This window comes from Schistocerca piceifrons, chromosome 6 (assembly GCF_021461385.2).
Source record: "Schistocerca piceifrons isolate TAMUIC-IGC-003096 chromosome 6, iqSchPice1.1, whole genome shotgun sequence".
NCBI lineage: Eukaryota > Metazoa > Arthropoda > Insecta > Orthoptera > Acrididae > Schistocerca > Schistocerca piceifrons.
Genome location: NC_060143.1, coordinates 424,302,660 through 424,325,568, shown reverse-complemented (window position 1 = coordinate 424,325,568; position 22,909 = coordinate 424,302,660). Strand labels below are relative to the sequence as shown.

General features: G+C 43.0%; 1 protein-coding gene across 1 annotated transcript in view; it reads right to left on the bottom strand.

The window, feature by feature from the left end:
• LOC124803360 (neural-cadherin-like) overlaps positions 1 to 22,909 on the bottom strand; it is a 230,214-nt gene that overhangs the window by 124,102 nt on the left and 83,203 nt on the right. The window contains 4 exon segments of the mRNA XM_047264545.1: positions 707 to 1,012; positions 11,034 to 11,176; positions 11,413 to 11,589; positions 21,972 to 22,205. Coding sequence (XP_047120501.1) covers positions 707 to 1,012; positions 11,034 to 11,176; positions 11,413 to 11,589; positions 21,972 to 22,205 — 860 coding nt within the window.

Below are 22,909 nucleotides of genomic sequence, written 5' to 3'. Positions count from 1 at the left end.
TTTTCTCGCTGATGAACTCCAAAAAATGATGAAAGGAAAATTCATGTAGTAAACCAGCTGTATGAAACAGGAGTTATTACTTCTTTACTGTTAACTGTATTCGCGACACATTTTGCAGGCAATATTCATACATACCAATGAATGTACCAGCAAAATAATATCATTATATGACCTATAGTTCAGGAGTGGAGATGCACAGCGAGAGGGGCAGCTGGAGGTGAGCAAAGAGAGGGGCAGGAGGAGATGGACAGATAGTGAGGGAGGAGTAGGTGGACAGAGAGTGGAAGTGGAGAAGGTAGAGAGAGGAATAGGCAAGAGGCGATGGATTGATGGAGAGGTAAGGAGGAGAGTGACTAATAGAAAACTGGAATAGATACATACTCGGGCAACGCTAGGTACTCAGGTAGTATTAAACAACAGACAGAACTGGACCAATCACTTACAAAGAATGGGAACTACCACGCTTCCAAGGTGGCGTTGGATTAGATGTTCCAAGGTGGCGTTGGATTAGATGCCGATGGGAAGAAGGGATCGAGGACGACTCACGATCCGCTAGAGTCAACTGTGAAGCTGCCAACGGACAAGAATGCCTAATCCGTGAAGTGCAGAAGAAGAAAGCGATCTCTCTCCAGCACAGCAATTATCTCTAATCTATTTACTCATAGGAGCTGTTCAATTTGTCGTTAGAACCTGATTTGTTACTCACCGTATGCCTAGCTGTCTCTTCCCTGTCCAGTTCTCTCTGGACAAGCACCTGTCCGAAACGGTTTACGTGGAAGTGTCTTCCATTGTTGGAGCTGTGATCTATGGAGTAAGTTACGCCGCTCTTTCCATCCTGGTCTGCGTCTTTTGCTTCAAATGCCGCAATTACTTTTCCAACTGCTGTGTCCTCTGGCACCGTAATCTCAGTGCTGGAATGGTCAAATACTGGGGCGTTGTCGTTGATATCCCTGAGCTTGACAGAAACCCACGAATAGGTCGTGTGATGCTGTTCCGTCGTATCATTCTCATTCTGCAAATCAGACAAAAATATGAAGAAATTGAATATGCAGTGGTACTTTGCCACTTAGCACACAGTAAATACTCTGTCCAGTTACATTAACGTGAGAAGCTGCCAGAATACAGATAACCATTTTTTGCACCACGGACCGCCGCGAGACGTGCTAGAAGAGAGTCAATGAGGTTCTGGAAGGTACTGAAAGGCATGTTGAGCCATGGCAACTACAGTGCCTTGGGCAGCTGAGCTAGACTTCTCTACTGATTGTGAGTATCCATGGCGTGTACAGCCTGATCAAGGTGGTCCCTCAGATTCTCGATTGGTTTTAAATTCGGAGTATTTGGTGGACAGAGAAATACCGTAAATTCATCCTGGTGCTCTTCGAACCAGGCACATATACTGCGGGCTATGTGACACATTGTCCTCTTGGTAGATGCCATCGTGCCGAGGAAAAACAAAACAGCATGTAGGGGTGGACATGGTCCCTAAGGTTAGATGTGTACTTGTGTTGATCCACTGCGCCTTCTAGAATGACAAGGTCACTCAGGCACTGCCACGAAAACATTCCTCAGACCATATAACGCTCTGTTTTGGAAATGCTGCCACCTTTGGCCCGGAAGCCAGTGATCATGCCCTTTTGGTCGTCCGATAAATCGCTTGGTTTCCACATTACGACAACGGCTTACTGTTCCCCACGTCTCTCCCCAACCTCCCCCCCCCCCCCCCCCCCGCCCCTCCCCGCCTCTCTCCCGACGACACGCTTATCGTCCATTGCCAATGTTGCCGCCTATAAGTGGTTATTGCACACTGGCGTCGAACATAGACGGCTGCCTCATTAATGTGACTGGACCGTGAACATATATTACTAAACACTGAAAGCATCTTACAAGCTCTACAAAGTCGCTAAGGAACCACCACTCTTCCTTATGATATTTTATTTGTGTTTATCCTCTTGTTTAACTTGACCAGATTATGATCTTCATGTCCCATCTTTAATCGCACCAGAAGCCGTACGTCCAAGATAAAAGCCGCCCCGTTTCGGAAGCAACACGTTATTTTATTGTTCTCCCTTCCCTACCCTTCCCCCTGTTTGATTTTCCGAACACGTCACCGGCATGTTTCACTGTCGCAGATTAAGTATTTGTTTGTTGCAGCTGTGTGCTGTGTCTTTCCGTCGATCTAAGAGTTCCTCCAAGTAAAGTATGTCGTATTCTGTGAATGATAGCGCGTGTATAGCTGAAGCTCACATCTGTAGTGTTTCGTTTAAGAATTCTCAAAGAATTGCGGTTCTGCAATTTTTCTAGGTTGATTTGGCAAATTTTTTAAGTACAGTGAACAAAAATTAATCATTTTTGAAAAAATAGTACTTAAGTGAGCAAGACTGATGAAATATATTACAGACAACATATTACACATATCATTATAATAAATTACAAGCTATTAAAGCTATCAGAAAAAAACTAAGTAAAACGATATCTATATCTCATTTTTTATGGTATCGACTGTACACTGGTTTTAGTATGACGTGTAATAAAGAGAATTGCAATAAAGAGATTTGCAGAATGAATTTTGACTTTCCGGTCACTTAAAACTTCCTGGCAGATTAAAGTTGTGTGCTGGACTGGGACAGGAACCTGGGACCTTTTCCTTTAGTAACTGCTCTATACGACGAAAGAGCTTTTCTTTATTTATATATTTTTTTCCACAGATCGATACACATGTCCCACGGTTGCCATTGGAATGGTTCAAATGGCTCTGAGCACAATGGGACTTAAACTTCGGAGGTCATCAGTCCCCTAGAACTTAGAACTGCTTAAACTTAACTAACCTAAGGACATCACACACATCGATGCCCGAGGCAGGATTCGAACCTGCGACCGTAGCGGTAGCGCGGTTCCAGACTGTAGTGCCCAGAACCGGCCGGCCACTTCGGCCGGCCATTGGAATGGATTCACAGGTTGTCTCAATCTCCTCTCTCATGTCGTTCAGTGTACGTGGCTTTGTGGTGTAAACGATTTTCTTCAGTGTTCTGCATTAAAAAAAACCAACAACGTTAGGTCATGAGATTTGGGTAGAAATTCACCACTTTCTCGTAATCTCATCCACCTCTTAGTAAGTGATTCATCCAGGAACTGCCGCACGTCACGATGGTAACGTGACGGTGCACTGTCTTTTTGAAACAAGAAATCTTTATGTCGGTACAGGTTGTGAACAGAGGGTGAAATTTGTTCCTGCAATATGGCAAGGTATTTTACACTTGTCACTGGTCCTTCAAAACGTAATGGCCCTTTTAAGTCCTCTGACAGACATAACAAGTCTCACTGGTAATCCAGGAAGGTTAACAGCTCTTTCTTCCGTAACACGGGGATTATCCCTTGACCAGTAGACACACTTATGGCGACTGAAGGTTCCATTCAGTTCAAACGTAGCCTCGTCAGAGCAAACTGTTCACTATCGCAATTCCACTCATGATCTTCGAGGCGCATATACGGATCGTCCTCGTTCATAGTTAAAGCAACCTGGGAATGTAGGGTTTTCACTTTGCTTCCTCTAAAATGCCCATGTTCACGCGCATCTTGCCGTATGGACTTCTTTGGGGATCATGTGAAAGCTTGTATCACTACGTGCGCCCACCTTTCATCCCTCATTCGTCCGCTACTGATTTCTCCCTGCTACACTGTTCCTTCTTCAGATCACGCACATTTCCTTGCCTCTCGAATCTGTGGCGTAATTTCGTTATTGTGACACATGACGGTGGCGCAGTATCAAACTCTGTCCGACATCTTCTCTGCACTTCATTAATGTTTTCCTATTTCCTGTATCACTTCAAAATCCACTTCCTTTACTCCAGAGCCAAGTTTGAAACCATCTTGTTATTTACGAGTAGTTACTGGCTACTGAAAAATAAACAAAATAAAAACAAATGATTGATTACAATCATTAGTCATGAGAGAACCATATAATCACAATTGGATCAGGAGGCAGCTGTGGTATCGACCTCACTGTTGTCAAATAAACCATATTTGTAATAGACATCTGCCTCTTTTAAAAAATTTTTTTTATCAAATTATTGGAATTATATATGTTAGCCCACTACCTAAATACATTAGTGGGTCCTAATTTCATATTTACATTTCTGCAACTATTGTTTCTACACTACAGGTAAATACTTATAATTACTCTACCACTACAGGGATCTCTAGTCTTCTATTGTTCAGTTTCTACCAATGTCTAAGTACTGGTTAGACATCTGTTTGGTAGTAGTCATTTCTTTATGATGCTACTTGGGCGGAATGACACTGTAGGTATGACATTATGAGAACTGAGTGTGTTTAAAGTCGCGGGCCAAGGGTAAGATTTCTTCCTATAGGCAGAAGATAGGAACTCGAGGGGTGAATAGGAACTCGAGGGGTGAAGAACTCATGTAACTCCGCTGGTTACTTCTTAAATCGCATTTTCTACTGGTTTTTCTTTTTTTGTCTATCTTTGCACTTCCTCTGTACCGGCAGTATTGGCGGTGGCATATCTCGCCACATCCGCAGTCGGCCCTCAATAATTTTCGAAATCCTGTTTTCCTCGAAACTGAAGAGTTCGAAAGCTGATCAGAAAATTGTGGTTCGTTGGCGATGTCTCTAATTTTAAGTGTAACCGTAAACCTTCAGTTCGATAACTCGGGAAGCCGTTGCAAAAATTTTGCAAAAAATTACTGTTAGCGCTAAGAAATTCGGGTTGCCTGCGCAGAATTAGGCGGAAATCGATAAATGTGATGCACATGTACATAAAAACAAATGACAGAAGTTCAGAAATGATCGAAGATTTATTTAAGAGAAAGAGCTTCACAAATTGAACAAGTCAGTAACGCAATGGACCCTGTCTGGCTCTTATGCAAGCATTCGTCTTGGCACTGACTGACAAGAGTTGTTGGATGCTCTCCTGAGGGACATTCTGTCCAATGGGCGAGTTAGATCGTAAAAAACCCAAACTGGTTGGAGGGCCCTGCCCATAAAGCTCCAAATGTTCTCAGTTGGGAGAGCTGCAGAGACCTTGGTAGCGAAAGTACGGTCTGCTAAGCACGAAGACAAACCGTATAAACTTTCGCCGTGTGCGTACGGAAATTGTTTTTCTGAAAGTAGGTCCAGGATAGCTTGCTATGTAGGGCAACAAAACAACAAAACGGGGCATATAATATCGTCGAGTAGACGAATCACTGTAATGTAACCGTGACGCAGATGACAACCAAAGCGTTCCTGCTATGACATGAAATGGCACCCTAAACTCCTGGTTGTCGGGGTGATGGCGGGCGACAGGCAAGATAGTACACCACAGCTGTCCGGGACGTCTTCACACACGTCTTCACTGATCAACGGGCAGAAATTTGAACCTGAACTCATTACTGAAGACAATTCCACTACACTCAATGAGATTCCAGGCTGCGGACGTGTTTGCAGAAGCCTCACAAAGATAATGTCCGTCCGCACACAAGAGTTTCTACTGCTAGTCCTCGTGCTTGCCAAATCCCTCCTTGGACAGCAAAGTCGCCGAACCTCTCCCCAGCTGAGACCCTTTACAGCATTATGGGTAGGGCCCTCCAACTAGGTCGGGATTTTGACCACATAACGTGCCAAATGGACAGGATTTGGCATGATGTCACTCAGGAAGACATCATTCAGCGCCAAGCCGAATAACTGTTTGCATAAAGACCAGAGGTGAATCAACGCGTTACTGAATAGTTGAATTCGTGAAGCTCTTTTTCTTGAATAAATCATTCAGTTTTTCTGAAACTGTTATCATTTGTTTGTTTGTACATGTACATCACCTCTTCCTAACTTCACCGTATTCAGATAATTACTGCTTGTGTACTGTCTTTTTTTCCTTCTTTCTTGGCATTCCGTATTTATATCCTTACACTTGAAGTCTTACGACGATTCATCTGTTAAGACATTACCTTCAGCTGAGAAATAAAAGAAAGTTTAGTATTGCGAGCGGTTGTTCAAAAAGATTGTGAATGGGGAAATTGACCGCCGTAGTATTTCACAAATGATGCACCTTGGTTTCACTTTTCTGGCTATGTGAATGGCAAGATTACAGTCAGATTCAAGAACGATGGCTATTTGAACAGGTCAAAACATCGACAGAAATTGAACTGCTGCCGGTTCCAAGCGACATTTGCAGTACCAGCGTACGAGCGTTTTTTGCTTGAAGAAAGCGTGCATCCTGCAAATTGTGGCACTCGCTTGCTGTTATGGAATTTGTCGCTCATCACCACGTCAGCTATGACAACTCACAACAACTGGAATAAGATTTGACCAAATAACTCCGCACGATTAGGTTTAATGCTCTCATTGCCTACTAAAATTGCAGCAGAGCTCTCAGGTCACTACTGAACGCTCATGGGCTGTCGGTGAATGCGTGATGTAGGTGCGTAGAGCAAGGATGAACTCGACCGTCATCTTCCGTGACTCCAACTATAGTCGCTACTGGTCACCAAAAAGCTTTACCTTGTGATTCAAATTCCTCTACAGTGAAAAAAAGTGTATGCACGGTTTCTGATAGCCAAATTATTTGCCTGATGTTCTTTCAAGCCACTGTCAATACAGACGTTTATCTTCAAATTTTCGGTAACTTCCACTCTCAGTTAAAGGAAAATTAAACACAATACTGCATTCTTCAGCGAGGTGTAGCTACGTGGGCCGGCCGTGGTGGCCGAGCGGTTCTAGGCGCTACAGTCTGGAACCGCGCGACCGCTACGGTCGCAGGCTCGAATCCTGCCTCGGGCATGGATGTATGTGGTGTCCTTAGGTTAGTTAGGTTTAAGTATTTCTATGGTACTGATGACCTCAGCAGTTAAGTCCCATAGTGCTCAGAGCCATTTGAACCATTTATGTAGCTACGTGCCAAGTGTCTCATGCCTTCACAGCAAGTAGAGATTTGTGGTCGCCTAGTTCGGCGGAAAAATGTAGGCAAATAAAACAGAACATAAAGTGAAGGAAAATATGCACCGTAATACTGAAACAATCGATGTTCAGTTCTACAGGATGTGAGTTTCAGTGCGATTTCATGACCAAAAGAAAATGAACCGAGATGCAGGCGACATTGTAAATATACGCTGCAATTTTAAAATTAAAATTTTTAAAAGTATTTTCAGTTTCAGGATTCCGTACCTCAGTCGGAACAAAGAGTCCATCTGTCTGCCTGTATGTACATCTGTCTGTCTATCCTACTGTTAAAAATCCTTTTTCTCAGGAACTAGTAGACGTATCACGTTGAAATCTACGTCACATACTGAAAGTCTACGGTCCGTTGGCGGTGTAAAAAAGTGAAGCCCCTAAGTCTACGGAATCAAAAGCTACGGACAGTTACGTCACCTGGGTTGACGCTTGCAAACTCCATCATCAAAAAATGTAGGGTACTTCCTGTTGGTCTACAAATTTGGCAACAGTAAGCTTTCACATTACAAGTAAAGGAAAAAATGGGAATACGTAATTTATATCACATAAAAAATATTTCTTTTGTCATTTATTAACCGGCTTCGAACTTAAAATTAAAACTTTCTCGAAAGTCTCGAAATTCCCGGAATCGATATCTCGCCAGTATCAATGTCTATAACTGGCAAAAAGATTCTCGATTCCCCGGGATGGATGAACTGCCTACATACATAATTATGTTTTGTATGGAACCCCCAGAGCCCGAGTCCTACTCACATATGATCAATTTAAAAAAAGAAAAAACGAATGGTGGTTTTGTATGATTGAGTGCACGTTTTATTGACATTTGACATGGCGTCGCTTTTATGTTGGACATAGTATAATTTACAGTTTACTGTGTAGTCGCATATTTTCTACGTGACCATTAAACACATTGTAGGAAAATGTACAAGCAATTTATATTATACTAACTATAGTACAATCAAAACATACAGAAGTGGAGGAAAAAAGGAAAGAAAAAGAAAAAAAAGTAAGAAGTTAAAAACGCTTACAAGACTTGAGTAACAATATTGAGACTGTAGACTGTGGTTTCTATTGATTCAGTGAGAAGTGAAGAGAGAGCTACGTGCATTTCAAGAGATAACCATCAGCATACTTCTGAAAGTTAGAAATGTAACTTGTCTGATGTTATACGGTCAGTTATTCCACAGTCGAGTGCTTGCAATACGGAAGGGCTTAGCGTAAAGAGATTACGGCTACATCAAGGTTTTTTATATTTTTGCTATTTTTTCACTATTTTGTGCTGGAATTGCCAGCGACTACATAGGCCACTGTTAGCTGAATGGGACTAGCCAGGCACACTGTGGGTCACAGAGCGATGCGTTCACACAGATCAACTCATTGTCGTGTGCTCGTTAGTCGGATTTTCATGCTGCGTTTCGGCTGCCATCTGGTCGCACTGTGATATAGCGGTGCATTTGCACCGCTGTATCATGGTCTCGGCTTACAGTCTATGAAATGGAACTTCCAAACTGTTAATTAATCACACTGGATGACATGTTTCTGTACACGGGATGAAATAACATAAAAATAGATAAAGGATGAGAGAACCAAACAGTTACAAAATTTGGATGGGATGGAGGAAAAAAAAAGAATTAAATAATGGTTAGTGACATAGGTAACTGTTTTAAATAACGCCCGTAAAAATTAAAGTTGAAATGTGTTCGCCAACATGCATGAAAAAATTGATAATTGAATTATGATACACTCCTGGAAATGGAAAAAAGAACACATTGACACAGGTGTGTCAGACCCACCATACTTGCTCCGGACACTGCGAGAGGGCTGTACAAGCAATGATCACACGCACGGCACAGCGGACACACCAGGAACCGCGGTGTTGGCCGTCGAATGGCGCTAGCTGCGCAGCATTTGTGCACCGCCGCCGTCAGTGTCAGCCAGTTTGCCGTGGCATACGGAGCTCCATCGCAGTCTTTAACACTGGTAGCATGCCGCGACAGCGTGGACGTGAACCGTATGTGCAGTTGACGGACTTTGAGCGAGGGCGTATAGTGGGCATGCGGGAGGCCGGGTGGACGTACCGCCGAATTGCTCAACACGTGGGGCGTGAGGTCTCCACAGTACATCGATGTTGTCGCCAGTGGTCGGCGGAAGGTGCACGTGCCCGTCGACCTGGGACCGGACCGCAGCGACGCACGGATGCACGCCAAGACCGTAGGATCCTACGCAGTGCCGTAGGGGACCGCACCGCCACTTCCCAGCAAATTAGGGACACTGTTGCTCCTGGGGTATCGGCGAGGACCATTCGCAACCGTCTCCATGAAGCTGGGCTACGGTCCCGCACACCGTTAGGCCGTCTTCCGCTCACGCCCCAACATCGTGCAGCCCGCCTCCAGTGGTGTCGCGACAGGCGTGAATGGAGGGACGAATGGAGACGTGTCGTCTTCAGCGATGAGAGTCGCTTCTGCCTTGGTGCCGTGCAGGTGAGCGCCACAATCAGGACTGCATACGACCGAGGCACACAGGGCCAACACCCGGCATCATGGTGTGGGGAGCGATCTCCTACACTGGCCGTACACCACTGGTGATCGTCGAGGGGACACTGAATAGTGCACGGTACATCCAAACCGTCATCGAACCCATCGTTCTACCATTCCTAGACCGCCAAGGGAACTTGCTGTTCCAACAGGACAATGCACGTCCGCATGTATCCCGTGCCACCCAACGTGCTCTAGAAGGTGTAAGTCAACTACCCTGGCCAGCAAGATCTCCGGATCTGTCCCCCATTGAGCATGTTTGTGACTGGATGAAGCGTCGTCTCACGCGGTCTGCACGTCCAGCACGAACGCTGGTCCAACTGAGGCGCCAGGTGGAAATGGCATGGCAAGCCGTTCCACAGGACTACATCCAGCATCTCTACGATCGTCTCCATGGGAGAATAGCAGCCTGCATTGCTGCGAAAGGTGTATATACACTGTACTAGTGCCGACATTGTGCATGCTCTGTTGCCTGTGTCTATGTGCCTGTGGTTCTGTCAGTGTGATCATGTGATGTATCTGACCCCAGGAATGTGTCAATAAAGTTTCCCCTTCCTGGGACAATGAATTCACGGTGTTCTTATTTCAATTTCCAGGAGTGTATTACAACAGTTAAACGCCGTTAGATAACATAAACTTACCGATCTCGTTATATTACGAGTTTTTCAGTGGGATGGGAGATCACCAAAAGGCTTATTTCCTGTGGTCGAGTACCCAGAAAGGCTTTACATTCGTTAGCAAAATCTTAGTGCTCTTGTTGTTTCACAACATTTTCCCTCATATCCACATTAACATTAACAGTTGTTCGAGGACAAATTCTATATTCGTTAGACAAAATGCCAAATGAACCTCCCACAAAACGCTGCGTTCGCGACAGCCTATAGTTTATGGTTTTTAATTTATTAATATCTTTTGTTTTTGGAATCAATAATCTGTCACTCGTTTCTGAAGTCTCTTCGGCCACAAACACGTTGGTGACTTTCAGAGCGTTGGAGCAACGAATGCTTCGAGACTTTGCATTTGAGCGAAGCATTCTTTTGTCGTTAGTTATGAGGACATATAGTGAGCAGTTGCACGTGCATCTCATGCGTTTTCCTACAAAGGGAGATGGATTTAAACTAATAGACTGTATTAAGACCGTTGAAGATCTTTTGGTTGCAATTAATTTTCCTTTAATTTGTGTTAAAGGTTCCTTCACGTATTGGATTGGCTGTGAAAGTTTGTTTACTATCGCATATTTCATTGACATTAGTCAGACTGCGTTGTCGTTCATTAATGGGTCAAATTTCATACAAAATTCAATATTTTCGGGTCGTTAATACCGGAATCATAATTTGTTATGCACGCATAGGTTAAATGAAGAAGGTAGTGGCAGCTTTCATTTCAACAAAGTGTTATAAAAAAGGAAATAAAATGTATTGGTCTATAACCAGCATGACAGTTTCTTCTATCTTTCGTTACTTGAGACTGTTAAGCATCACATAGATTAAAATTTCAAGTATATTCTACGGAAATAGACAATCATATAAATTATACAGGACTTCCCGTACTAACCATGTCAGTGACTTGAATTTTGAATCTCAGAACGTTACCATGGACGTCTTCATAATCCAGTGGCTTAACCACTTTCAACGAACCAGTTCCGTCATTGTTTCGCACAAGTGCAAATTTATTTGCTCCGTAACCACTGTTTGCTACTACCTGTAGAAAATAAAAAACCGGTAAGAAATTGCTTCAATGTACATATGAGAGTCCTAAACACTGAAACTTGCAAGTCTTAAAAGATATTCAGATGACATTATTTTCTCTTCTAAATCTGAAATACTCAGCTATTGTTAAATAACACAGAAATTCTAAAATTATCATTGAAGCTATTGGTTCGTTAAAAAATTAAAAGGATGCATTCATAGTTATTTCACGATGGTATAATGACTTACCTCGTACTGAAACACGTTTTGCTCGTCTTGGTCCCGTACAGTCACTGTGAGGATAGGTTTTTGTGGTAGATTATCGCCGTCTGTTTCATCAACTTCTACAAACCATTCATCCTTCGAGAATTTCGGCGGCGTATCGTTAACATCCCTCACTGAAATTGATATGGTAGCAGTTCCTGCCAGAAAAATTAAATTTATATCTATGTTTTTCTGTCTTCTTACTTCACGTAAATTTGCAACCATAAGCTAAGTCGAAAATATTTCCCTTCTAAATGCATCAGATAGAGGCTAGTTAAATGGGAGACACAAAAGCCAACATGAGTTCTATGGTATACTGCAAATATTGAGAAGAGACATGTGTGAGCTGTTTAGGTACTGGAAATATGCACGTGGTATGACCGCGAGTCTTCTACTCACGTCGCCGCCTCCAGGTAAAATACTGTTTAGCACTGCAATGCATGGGCCTGTATAAATTCAATATCTTGTGTTAGTTTATATGCTTAGTGGGCAGTGAGTTATCCAGTCAGAAAGAGAATGGAACACCTGAGGTGCAATATCAACAATGAAAGCATCATGCATCCATGATTTCTGTGAAATTCGCAGAAAACATAGCTCTTTTTCTTTTAACACGTTTTTATTGGATCGCTTTCTTGTCTATTCATTCGGTACAAATTTTACAACTGATTTTAAACTAACTTCCCGATGAACTAGAGACTTGAAACTTTCTACACTGAAAAGAAATTGATGACAATGCAGTATTAATCTGCTTCCGTGTCTGGTGTGTGGCGGAGGTTACTTTGGGTACTTTTGCTATTTTCCCCTTTTCCTGTTCCACTTTCGTACGTTTCGTGGTAATACCGATTGCTGATAAGGCCCCGTGTGACCTCAATTACCTCTAATTTTTACCGTACGAAGAAGAAATGTATTGAAAGTCAGGTGACGAGAAACTGAAATAAGCCTAAAATTTCCAACATGTCTCTATTGTCATCTCATCAAAATGTTAGAAATCGACTGCAAAATGTGACACATATAAGACTAAAGAGCAGGAAATAATTATTTAAATAAAAACTTTTTAATATAACTCATTTTTAAAACTGGCTATAAAGTATAAAATAAGTTCTCAAAGCCCCATACACATTCCTAAATTCATACAGATAATCCTGAAAATTTGTGCTTGTAAATTTTTATAGCTATGGAAATACTTGTGGACTTTAAAACGAAAAACACGGGGGGAGGGATGGGGTACGGGGGTGGCATGCATTACATAATTGATACATGAACACCTCCTTACTATTTTCTATTACATGCACCCCACTTTCTTCGTTTTAAATTCAGCTATTAAAAATTTACAAGCACCAGTTTTCAGGAATATCTCTGTGGTGTTAGGAAACTGTATGGGGCTAGGAGAAATTATTTTATACTCTCTACTTTTTAAAAACGTCTTACACTGGAAGGTTTTTTTATTGAAATAATTATTTTGTTATTTACCCCTCAGTTGACATTTGATGGTGCTCAGCAACCAGTGAGTACCCAAGATGTAAGCTGGAAGCTAGTGTTTGTGTGTGAGGGACGGCGGGAGAGGCCATATTAATTTCACGGAAGGGTAGTGGAAAAGAGTCATAATTTCTTATAAAAACAATCTAAAAACTATTGAAAACAATGTTTATAAACAACGAAATACACTATATTTGTAATAGCTGCCAACTACCTACTATGTTCATAAGTGGTAATTCGTACATCTGGCCGAGCGGTTCTAGGCGCTACAGTCTGGAACCGCGAGACCGCTATGGTCGCAGGTTCGAATCCTGCCTCGGGCGTAGATGTGTGTGATGTCTTTAGGTTCGTTAGATTTAAGTAGTTCTAAGTTCTAGGGGACTGATGACCTCAGAAGTTAAGTCCCATAGTGCTCAGAGTCATTTGAACCAGTTCGTGCATCTTGATTTGGTGTCAGGCAGGAAACAATCAGTCACCTTGCGAAAACTTTCCGTGTTCACATTCTTGTAGTTTTTGACATTTACAAAAGAAAAAACTAAAGGAATTGCAGGTACTACTGGAAGCATGTAAGCGTTTAGATAACACGACAAATGATTGTGGTTACACTTGCTACTAGTCATTATTCATTAAATGCTCTGACTCTCTTGAAACGTATACCGAGCCGATACATTTATGTGTGGCGTGGCAGAACACGATTTTATGTTCGTGTGTGTGGTAGTGGGCGGAAAACGACCTCCCCTACTCCTCCTTCGCAACGCCCTTGTTCAGTTTACTATCAACACCATCAACGTTCTTATTGAGTACCCAGGTCTATATCACTAAACGCCTAACCCGGTTCATGGTTCACTGTGCGCAATTCAAACTGCAAGCTGCCTATCTAAAGGCTTTCTGGAGATGTAAGAGTTTAGTTAGGTTTGCGGAGTATCTATGTTAGATGAATAGATCAGTGCATTGGCGGAGCTGTCATTTATACTCAAGTGATTCGTGTGAAAAGATTTCCGATGTGATTATGACCATACGCCGGGAATTAAGATGCTTTGAACGTGAAATAGTAGTTGGAGCTAGACGCATGGGACATTCCATTTCGTAAATCATTAGGGAAATCAGAATTCCGAGATTCACGGTGTCAAGAGTGTGCCGAGAATACTAAATTTCAGGCATTACCTCTCGGTTCGGACAACGCAGTGGCCAGTCGCCTTCACTTAACGATCGATAGCAGCGGCGTTTGCGTATATTTGTCAGTGCTAAAATACAAAACACACTGCGTGAAATAACCCCAGAAATGAATGTGGGACGTACGGATAACGTATCCGTTAGGAGAGAGCGGCAAAATTTGGCGTTAATGGGCTGTGAGAGTAGGTGACCTACGCGAGTACCTTTGCTAGCAGCACGACATCGCATACAGTGCCTCTTCTGGGCTTGTAACCATATCGGTTGGACCCTGGACGACTGGAAAACCTTAGTCTGGTCAGATGATTTCAGATTTCAGTTGGTAAGATGGTAGGGTTCGAGTGTGGCGCAGACCCCACGAAGCCATGGGCCCAAGTTGTTAACGGGACTTTGCACAAGATGGTGGTGGCCCCACAACGGCGCGGGCCGTGTTTACACGGAATGGACTTGTCATGTCAAGCTGCTGCATTATGCCGGGCAAAAGAAGGTTCCACACGCTATTAGGAGGTATCCCATGACTCACGTCATCTTAGTGTGTATCGGTCAGTGCACTACAGCGTACAGTACCAATATGTTCCATAAAGCCGCGCGCGAAAATGCGATTTGGCACGGGTGGTATATCGGGTACTATTGATCACAGAGAGAAGGGGTAAGTGTTCTGAATAATCCTTGGCCTAACGACCGTTTGTAAATATTTTGGAAGAATGGGCATATTGTAACTTTACTACAGTACAAGATCGGCATTTAAATACTACACACTTCCTCCAACCCAGGAAAATTGAGCAGATCGAAATCAAACGGCTCTGAGCACTATGGGACTTAACTTCTGTGGTCATCAGTCCCCTAGAACTTAGAACTACTTAAACGTAAGGACATCACAGACATCCATGCCCGAGGCAGGATTCGAACCTGCGACCGTAGCGGTCACGCGGTTCCAGACTGAAGCGCCTTTAACCGCACGGCCACACCGGACGGCTGAGCAGATCGGTTCGTTCTTTTACATTAGGTGTTGTCTAGGGTGGACTTTAGGCGGCTCATGAAGCGTCATTTGTTCAGGTACGGTTCCTGAGAAAACAACGGAAAACTATCGTTTTGGGGTTCGGAAAGCACCAATTGTAGGGATGGCCACATCTATGATTTCTGTTCATGGCAGATCGTCGAAATTTTTGTCTTATACTTTTAAGATGATATTCTTGGGAATGGTGAAGCTTTTTTCGGGATCATTGTCCGTCACCGAGATACAGAGGTTCAAAGTTACCGTACTTACGCAAGTAAAATATGCACGTAATATCTGGTTTGAGTCGTAAATGTTGTTTAACTGACGTAGCGAAAACACAGCAAATGTTATTAGATGGTGCCACCCGGTGGCGTAAGCACCTCAAAAATATTTTGTCATACGAAATGCCGCGCGGGATTAGCCGAGCGGTCTCAGGCGCTGCAGTTATGGACTGTGCGGCTGGTCCCCGCGGAGGTTCGAGTCCTCCCTCGGGGATGGGTGTGTGTGTTTGTCCTTAGCATAATTTAGGTTAAGTAATATGTAAGCTTAGGGACTGATGACCTTAGCAGTTAAGTCCCATAAGATTTCACACACATTTGAACATTTTTTCACACGAAATTCTTTGTACTTGAAAATCAAATACCGTATCATTTGGTATACTGTAGTTCTAGCTAAAAATGAGCATTTTTATGTAAAATAGTGTAAGGTGTGCTTGTGTTGGATGAGAGACAATTTTATGTTAACCTTATACTACGAGAGGTGTTCACCAAGTTTCCAAAAGGATGTTGGGTTTATTTACGATTCCAGTTCACCATATCATTCCCCACGATTTTGAATACAAAACCCTATTTTTAAACATAATTTCCGTTCAATGCGACGACCTTAAGCCACCTCATTGGGAGGGGTTGTATACCCGCATGGTACCACTCTGATGGTCGTCGTCGGAGTCAAGTCTTGATGCATCAGTAACCTCACCATCATCCAAATACTGTCTCCTGCGCAGTGCCTCCTACAGTGAGCCACATGGAAGTCAGAAGGTGCCAGACCAGGACTGTAGAGCACACACTTTTGAACACCCCAGCTGGTGAACGAGGTTGTGAGCACTACCAACAGAGATGTTCAGTTATGCAGCGAGGTTGGCGTTAACGATCCGTCTATCGCCTCGACTGCGAGTGTCCGCACGCTCCAACATTGCAGGAGTTCCAGCTATGTGCGGCCGACTGGTACAGAGTAGGTTTACGCGACCTTCTTGTGATGACGTCACGAGCCTCACCCAACGACTCATTAAGCGTCTGATAACTGCCAGGTCTCCGTAGACACTCTTCAAACGCCTTTGAATATCTGTGGTGCTGCGCTTTTCCGCCAAAAAAACCTCAATGACAGCGCTCTGCTTGGAACGAATCTCCATTACAGACGCTATCTTGAAGGCTACATAGAGCGCCGCCTATCGGGGTTTAATGAAATTATAAGGGCTGAAGCAGTAATATTTCACTATAGGTGCAACCACAACGGAGGGGTATCTGTTGAGAGAGGCCAGAAAAACGTGTGATTCCTGAAGAGGGGCAGCAGCCTTTTCAGTAGTTGCAGGGGCAACAGTCTGGATGATTGACAAACGTGTGGTTCCTGAAGAGGGGCAGCAGCCTTTTCAGTAGTTGCAGGGGCAACAGTCTGGATGATTGACTGATCTGGCCTTGTAACACCAAAACGGCCTTGCTGTGCTGGTACTGTAAACGGCTGAAAGCAAGGGGAAGCTACAGCCGTAATTTTTCCCGAGGGCATGCAGCTTTACTGTATGGTTAAATGATGATGGCGTCCTCTTGGGTAAAATATTCCGGAGGTAAAATAGTCCCCCATTCGGATCTCCGGGCAGGGACTACTCAAGAGGACGTTGTTATCAGGAGAGAGAAAACTGGCGTTCTACGGATCGGAGCGTGGAATGTCAGATCCCGTAATCGGGCAGGTAGGTTAAAAATTTTAGAAAGGGAAATGGATAGGTTAAAGTTAGATATAGTGGGAATTAGTGAAGTTCGGTGGCAGGAGGTACAAGACTTTTGGTCAGGTGAATACAGGGTTATAAATAAAAAATCAAATAGCGGTAATACAGGAGTAAGTTTAATAATGAATAAAAAATAGGAGTGCGCTTAAGGTACTAAAAACAGCATAGTGAACGCATTATTGTGGCCAAGATAGAACGAAGTCCACGCCTACTACAGTAGTAGAAGTTTATATGCCAACTAGCTCTGCAGATGATGAAGAAATTGATGAAATGTATGATGAGATAAAAGAAATTATTCAGGTAGTGAAGGAAGACGAAAATTTAATTGTCATGGGTGACTGCAATTCGAGAGTAGGAAAAGGGAGAGAAGAGAGAAGGAAACATAGTAGGTGAATATGGATTGGGGGTAAGAAATGAAAGAGGAAGCCGTCTGCTAGAATTTTGCATAGAGCATAACTTAATCGTAGCTAACACTTGGTTCAACAATCATAAAAGAAGAATCCTGGAGATACTAGAAGGTATCAGATAGATTATATAATGGTAAGACAGAGATTTAGGAACCAGGTTTTAAACTGTAAGACATTTCGAGGGGCAGATGTGGACTCTGATCACAATCATTTGGTTATGAACTGTAGATTAAAACTGAAGCAACTGCAAAAAGGTGAGAATTTAAGGAGATGGGACCTGGAGAAACTGACTAAACCAGAGGTTGTACAGAATTTCAGGGAGAGCATAAGGGAACAATTGACAGGAATGGGGGAAAGAAAAACAGTAGAAGAAGAAGAATGGGTAGCTATGAGGGATGAAGTAGTGAAGGCAGCGGAGGATCAAGTACGTAAAAAGACGAGGGCTAGTAGAAATCCTTGGGTAACAGAAGAAATATTGAATTTAATTCGTGAAAGGAGAAAATATAAAAATGCAGTAAATGAAGCAGGCAAAAAGGAATACAAATGTCTCAAAAATGAGATCGACAGAAAGTGCAAAATGGCTAAGCAGGGATGGCTAGAGGACAGATATAAGGATGTAGAGGCTTATCTCACTAGGGGTAAGACGGATACTGCCTACAGGGAAATTAAAGAGACCTTTGGAGAAAAGAGAGCCACTTGTTTGAATATCAAGAGCTCAGATGGAAACCCAGTTCTAAGCAAAGAAGGGAAAGCAGTAAGGTGGAATGAGTATATAGAGGGTCTATACAGGGGTGATGTACTTGAGGGCAATATTATGGAAATGGAAGAGGATGTAGATGAAGATGAAATGGGAGATATGATACTGCGCGAAGAGTTTGACAGAGCACTGAAAGACCTGAGTCAAAACAAGGCCCCAGGAGTAGACAACATTCCATTGCAACTACTTACGGCCTTGGGAGACCCAGTCCTGACAAAACTCTACGATCTGGTGAGCAAGAAGTATGAAACGGGCGAAATACCCTCAGACTTCCAGAAGAATATAATAATTCCAATCCCAAAGCAAGCAGGTGTTGACAGATGTGAAAATTACCGAACTATCAGTTTAATAAGTCACAGCTGCAAAATACTAATGCGAATTCTTTACAGACGGATGGAAAAACTGGTAGAAGCCAATCTCGGGGAAGATCAGTTTGGATTCCCTAGAAATGTTGGAACACGTGTGGCAATACTGACCCGACGACTTATCTTAGAAAATAGATTAAGGAAATGCAAACCTACGTTTCTAGCATTTGTAGACTTAGAGAAAGCTTTTGACAATGCTGACTGGAATACTGTCTTTCAAATTCTAAATGTGGCAGGGGTAAAATACAGGGAGCGAAAGGCTATTTACAATTTGTATAGAAACCAGATGGCAGTTATAAGAGTCGAGGGACATGAAAGAGAAGCAGTGGTTGGGAAGTGAGTGACGCAGGATTGTAGCGTTTCCCCGATGTTATGCAATCTGTATATTGAACAAGCAGTAAAGGAAACAAAAGAAAAGTTCGGAGTAGGTATTAAAATTCATGGAGAAGGCATAAAAACGTTGAGGTTCGTCGATGACATTGTAATTCTGTCAGAGACAGCAAAGGACTTGGAAGAGCAGTTGAACGGAATGGACAGAGCCTTGAAAGGAGGATATAAGATGAACATCAACAAAAGCAAAACGTGGATAATGGAAAGTAGTCGAATTAAGTCGGATGAAGCTGAGGGAATTAGATTAGGAAATGAGGCACTTAAAGGAGTTTTGCTCTTTGGGGAGCAAAATAACTGATGATGGTCGAAGTAGAGAGGGTATAAAATCTAGACTGGCAATGGTAAGGAAAGCGTTTCGGAAGAAAAGAAATTTGTTAACATCGAGTATAGATTTAAGTGTCAGGAAGTCGTTTCTGAAAGTAATTGTATGGAGTGTAGCCATGTATGGAAGTGAAACATGGACGATAAATAGTTTGGACAAGAAGAGAACAGAAGCTTTCGTAATGTGGTGCTACAGAAGAATGCTGAAGATTAGATGGGTATATCACATAACTATCGAGGAGGTATTGAATAGAATTGGGGAGAACAGGAGTTTGTGGCACAATTTGACAAGAAGAAGGTACCGGTTGGTAGGACATGTTCTGAGGCATCAAGGGATCACAAATTTACCATTGGATGGCAGCGTGGAGGGTAAAAATCGTAGAGGGAGACCAAGAGATGAATACACTAAGCAGATTCAGAAGGATGTAAGTTGCAGTAAGTATTGGGAGATGAAGAAGCTTGCACAGGATAGAGTAGCATGGAGAGCTGCATCAAACCAGTCTCAGGACTGAAGACCACAACAACAACAACTACAACAACAACAAACATCACACCCTGCTGTAGCAGGGAAAAGAAGGAAACAGGCTGAAAAATTCTCCTGTCAGAGCACAAAAAAGGGAAACATCCTCCTCTTTCAAAGACATCGTCCCATTCTTTTTCTCTTCCATTCCCACTGCCTCTTTCTGTCTGGTTTAGTCTGCTGTCTTTCTCTTGACCCGCCATTGTCTGAAGAAATGTGGGGAGCCAGCTGCCAATCGTCACTTCTCCTTCCTCACCAAAACTTTTGACAGGCAAACATATTTGCGCTTTTTGTGCTGAAAGGTAGAAGCAGGGAGACAGTAATAGCGAAAGAGAGAGCAGACAGTGCCAATGGGAGAGACGGTGATGGTGGGAGAGCAAAAATGCCACTGAAAGAGAAAGAGAGATGACGGTAGTAGTGTGAGCCAAAGAGAGAGGAGATAGTCGTGGTCACAGAGACAGTGGTAGTAAAAGTGAAAAAGAGAGAGTAGCAGTGAGAGCAAAAGAGAGATGAGACAGTGGGAACGTGATATGAGTGGTGTCCATACATAGGGTTGAGGAGTCTGGACTCCTCCCCCGCTCCCGCCCCTCCCTCTCCCCACCAGAACGGCGAACTACAACACGAGGATATTTGCCTCCTTTCCTCCATCTCTTGTACCCACAAGTTAAAATTTCCCAGTATTTGATCAAAACGCCAAGAAAACCACCCCCATAGACGTGTGTAGAGAGGAGACAATGGCGGCTCAAGAGAAAGACAGCAGACTAAACCAGACAGGAAGAGACAGTGGGAATGGAAGAGAAAAAGAATGGGACGATGGCAAAGAGGCCGAGAGACAGTGGCAGAGAAGGAGACTAAGGAAGAGTGTGGAAAGGGGATGAAGATAGTGGGAGAGACAGACAGGAGAAAGCACCAACGGGAGAAAAGGAGACACTGGGAGAGAGGCATATATAGACCATCGCAATGAGAGAGAGAGAGAGAGAGGTCTGACTATGAAGGCCCCACTTCAAAGAGAGACTGGGTGAAAGGACTTAGAACACCCTGTGTTAAAAGGGCGAAATATGTTTGCATGTCAAAATTTTGGGTGAGGAACGCTGAATGAGGGATGAGGCGGCTGGTTGCCCAATTTTCTGTCACAGACTTTTAAAGAGAAGCATATTCGTCTTTTTTTCGCTCAACAGGAACATTTTGCAGCCGACTCATCCAGTGTTTGAGAATGAGAACGCTTAGGCATTTGCAACAAACTTTACACGTAATTTCAAACTTTTACCAAAGTTTTTGTCGCTGGCATCCGGAACCCTCCCCCTCCCCCCCCCCCCCAAAACGAGGGAAAGGAAAACATTTATTGCTTACTACATTTTCGCTGTTAATGCAGTGAGACTACCATATTAGGCATGACGTTTTAATTTATTAATACTTTACTGCTATCACTATTCGCAAAACACAGTATTCGCAGACAGTATCCACATTTACCACTGAATGTACCTGCAAAATTATTTGTACTACACATAGTTCAGAATATATGAAGCTATAAACATTGAGATACATGAAAAACTAACTTTTTCTTAAAACAGAACTCTAATTGAGGTTTGTCCGCAGTAATAAGAGCTCTTAGTGATATCCAACAAACTTTAAATGTCGTTTCAAATCTTTCTTAAACATTCATTTGCTTACATGCTTAGCGACAAAATTTCAACACATTAACTCATCTGTAAAATAATCAGGAGTTCGGAGATCTTTTGTACACGGGAGTCTGAATCTTTAAAGAATCATGGGTTTACTAGTGGGTAGCTAGCTGTATAACATGAGGTCGACCTGTCAATTCGTTTTTGAGGTGTTTTGAGCTGTTGTGTAATGATAGATAGTTACATCTTCCAAGGATGGACAGTTATGAAAGTAATTCGTTTTCTGATAAATGTTTAACAGAACTTTGAAACATACTTGAACTTCACAAAACGTTGTGCAATATTTTATTTTCAGCTTATTGTATTGAAGGGTGTCACGCAATAGTAACTTTGATATTTAAAGGCTGATAATGACTAGATTTGCTGTCATGGGGACATTCATGAATGGCCAATAGTTTCTGGTGAGTAAAGGTGTTTTCGGAAGAGACACAGCAGTTACTGAATTACCAGTGCCGTTACCTTGGAGTCCCCCTCCGTCTGTGGCGACCACCTGGATGGAGTAACCAGGCGTGCGCTCGCGGTCCAGGCAACAGATTGCAGTCGACACTTCGCCCGTGTCTACGTCAATTTTAAATATGGCCGAGTCCGTGTCCTCATCCACAGCGTTCTTCTCAATGGAATATCTGACCCTCGCGTTGCTTCCCTCATAAGGATCGTCCATGTCCACTGCTGTCACATTCAGGATGAACGTACCTAGTAAGCAGAAAAGGCACATTTGAATGTAGATATATTCAGTCTGCGACAAACAATGAGCTTACAGATGTTAAACTTGTTTATTGGAGTTGACGCGTGTTGAACCCGCTAGTTGTGTGGTCTGACTGCGATTATATGATGCTGGTGAAGAGATGAATAGCATATATTAGGTGTCATAACGTCTTGTGTCACAACAACGCAAGTCAACAGTGTTTTTTAACTTAGGAATCGAAATGTTCAACTCGTCTGGTTTTTTGCATAAAGTGAGGAATGCAACGTTAGAAGACTGTTGCCAGTCACCGTGCTATGACAAACTGAGTTCCTCGTAACATAGGTTAACGGTGTACAGCTAACAAAAATCCTGCCTGCTTTTGTGTCTTTAGAACGAATAAGGTATCACCGAACATTATTTGATCAACAGTATCCGGACACTTATTAGCAGACATTAGTGCGGGATGTGTCCAACCTTCGTCTTTATTACGACCTGAGCTCTGCTGGGGACACTTTCAATGAAGTGTCTGACTGTCTGTGGAGGAACGGCAGTCCTTTCTTCCTCAAGGGCCGACACTGGAGAACGTACTGATGCAGGACGCTGAGGTCTGGAGCGAAGCGAACATTTTAATTCATTCCAAAGGTGTTCCATTGGGTTCAGGCCGGCACTCTGGACAGGCTGTTCCATTTGAGGACTGTTACTGTCGACAAAT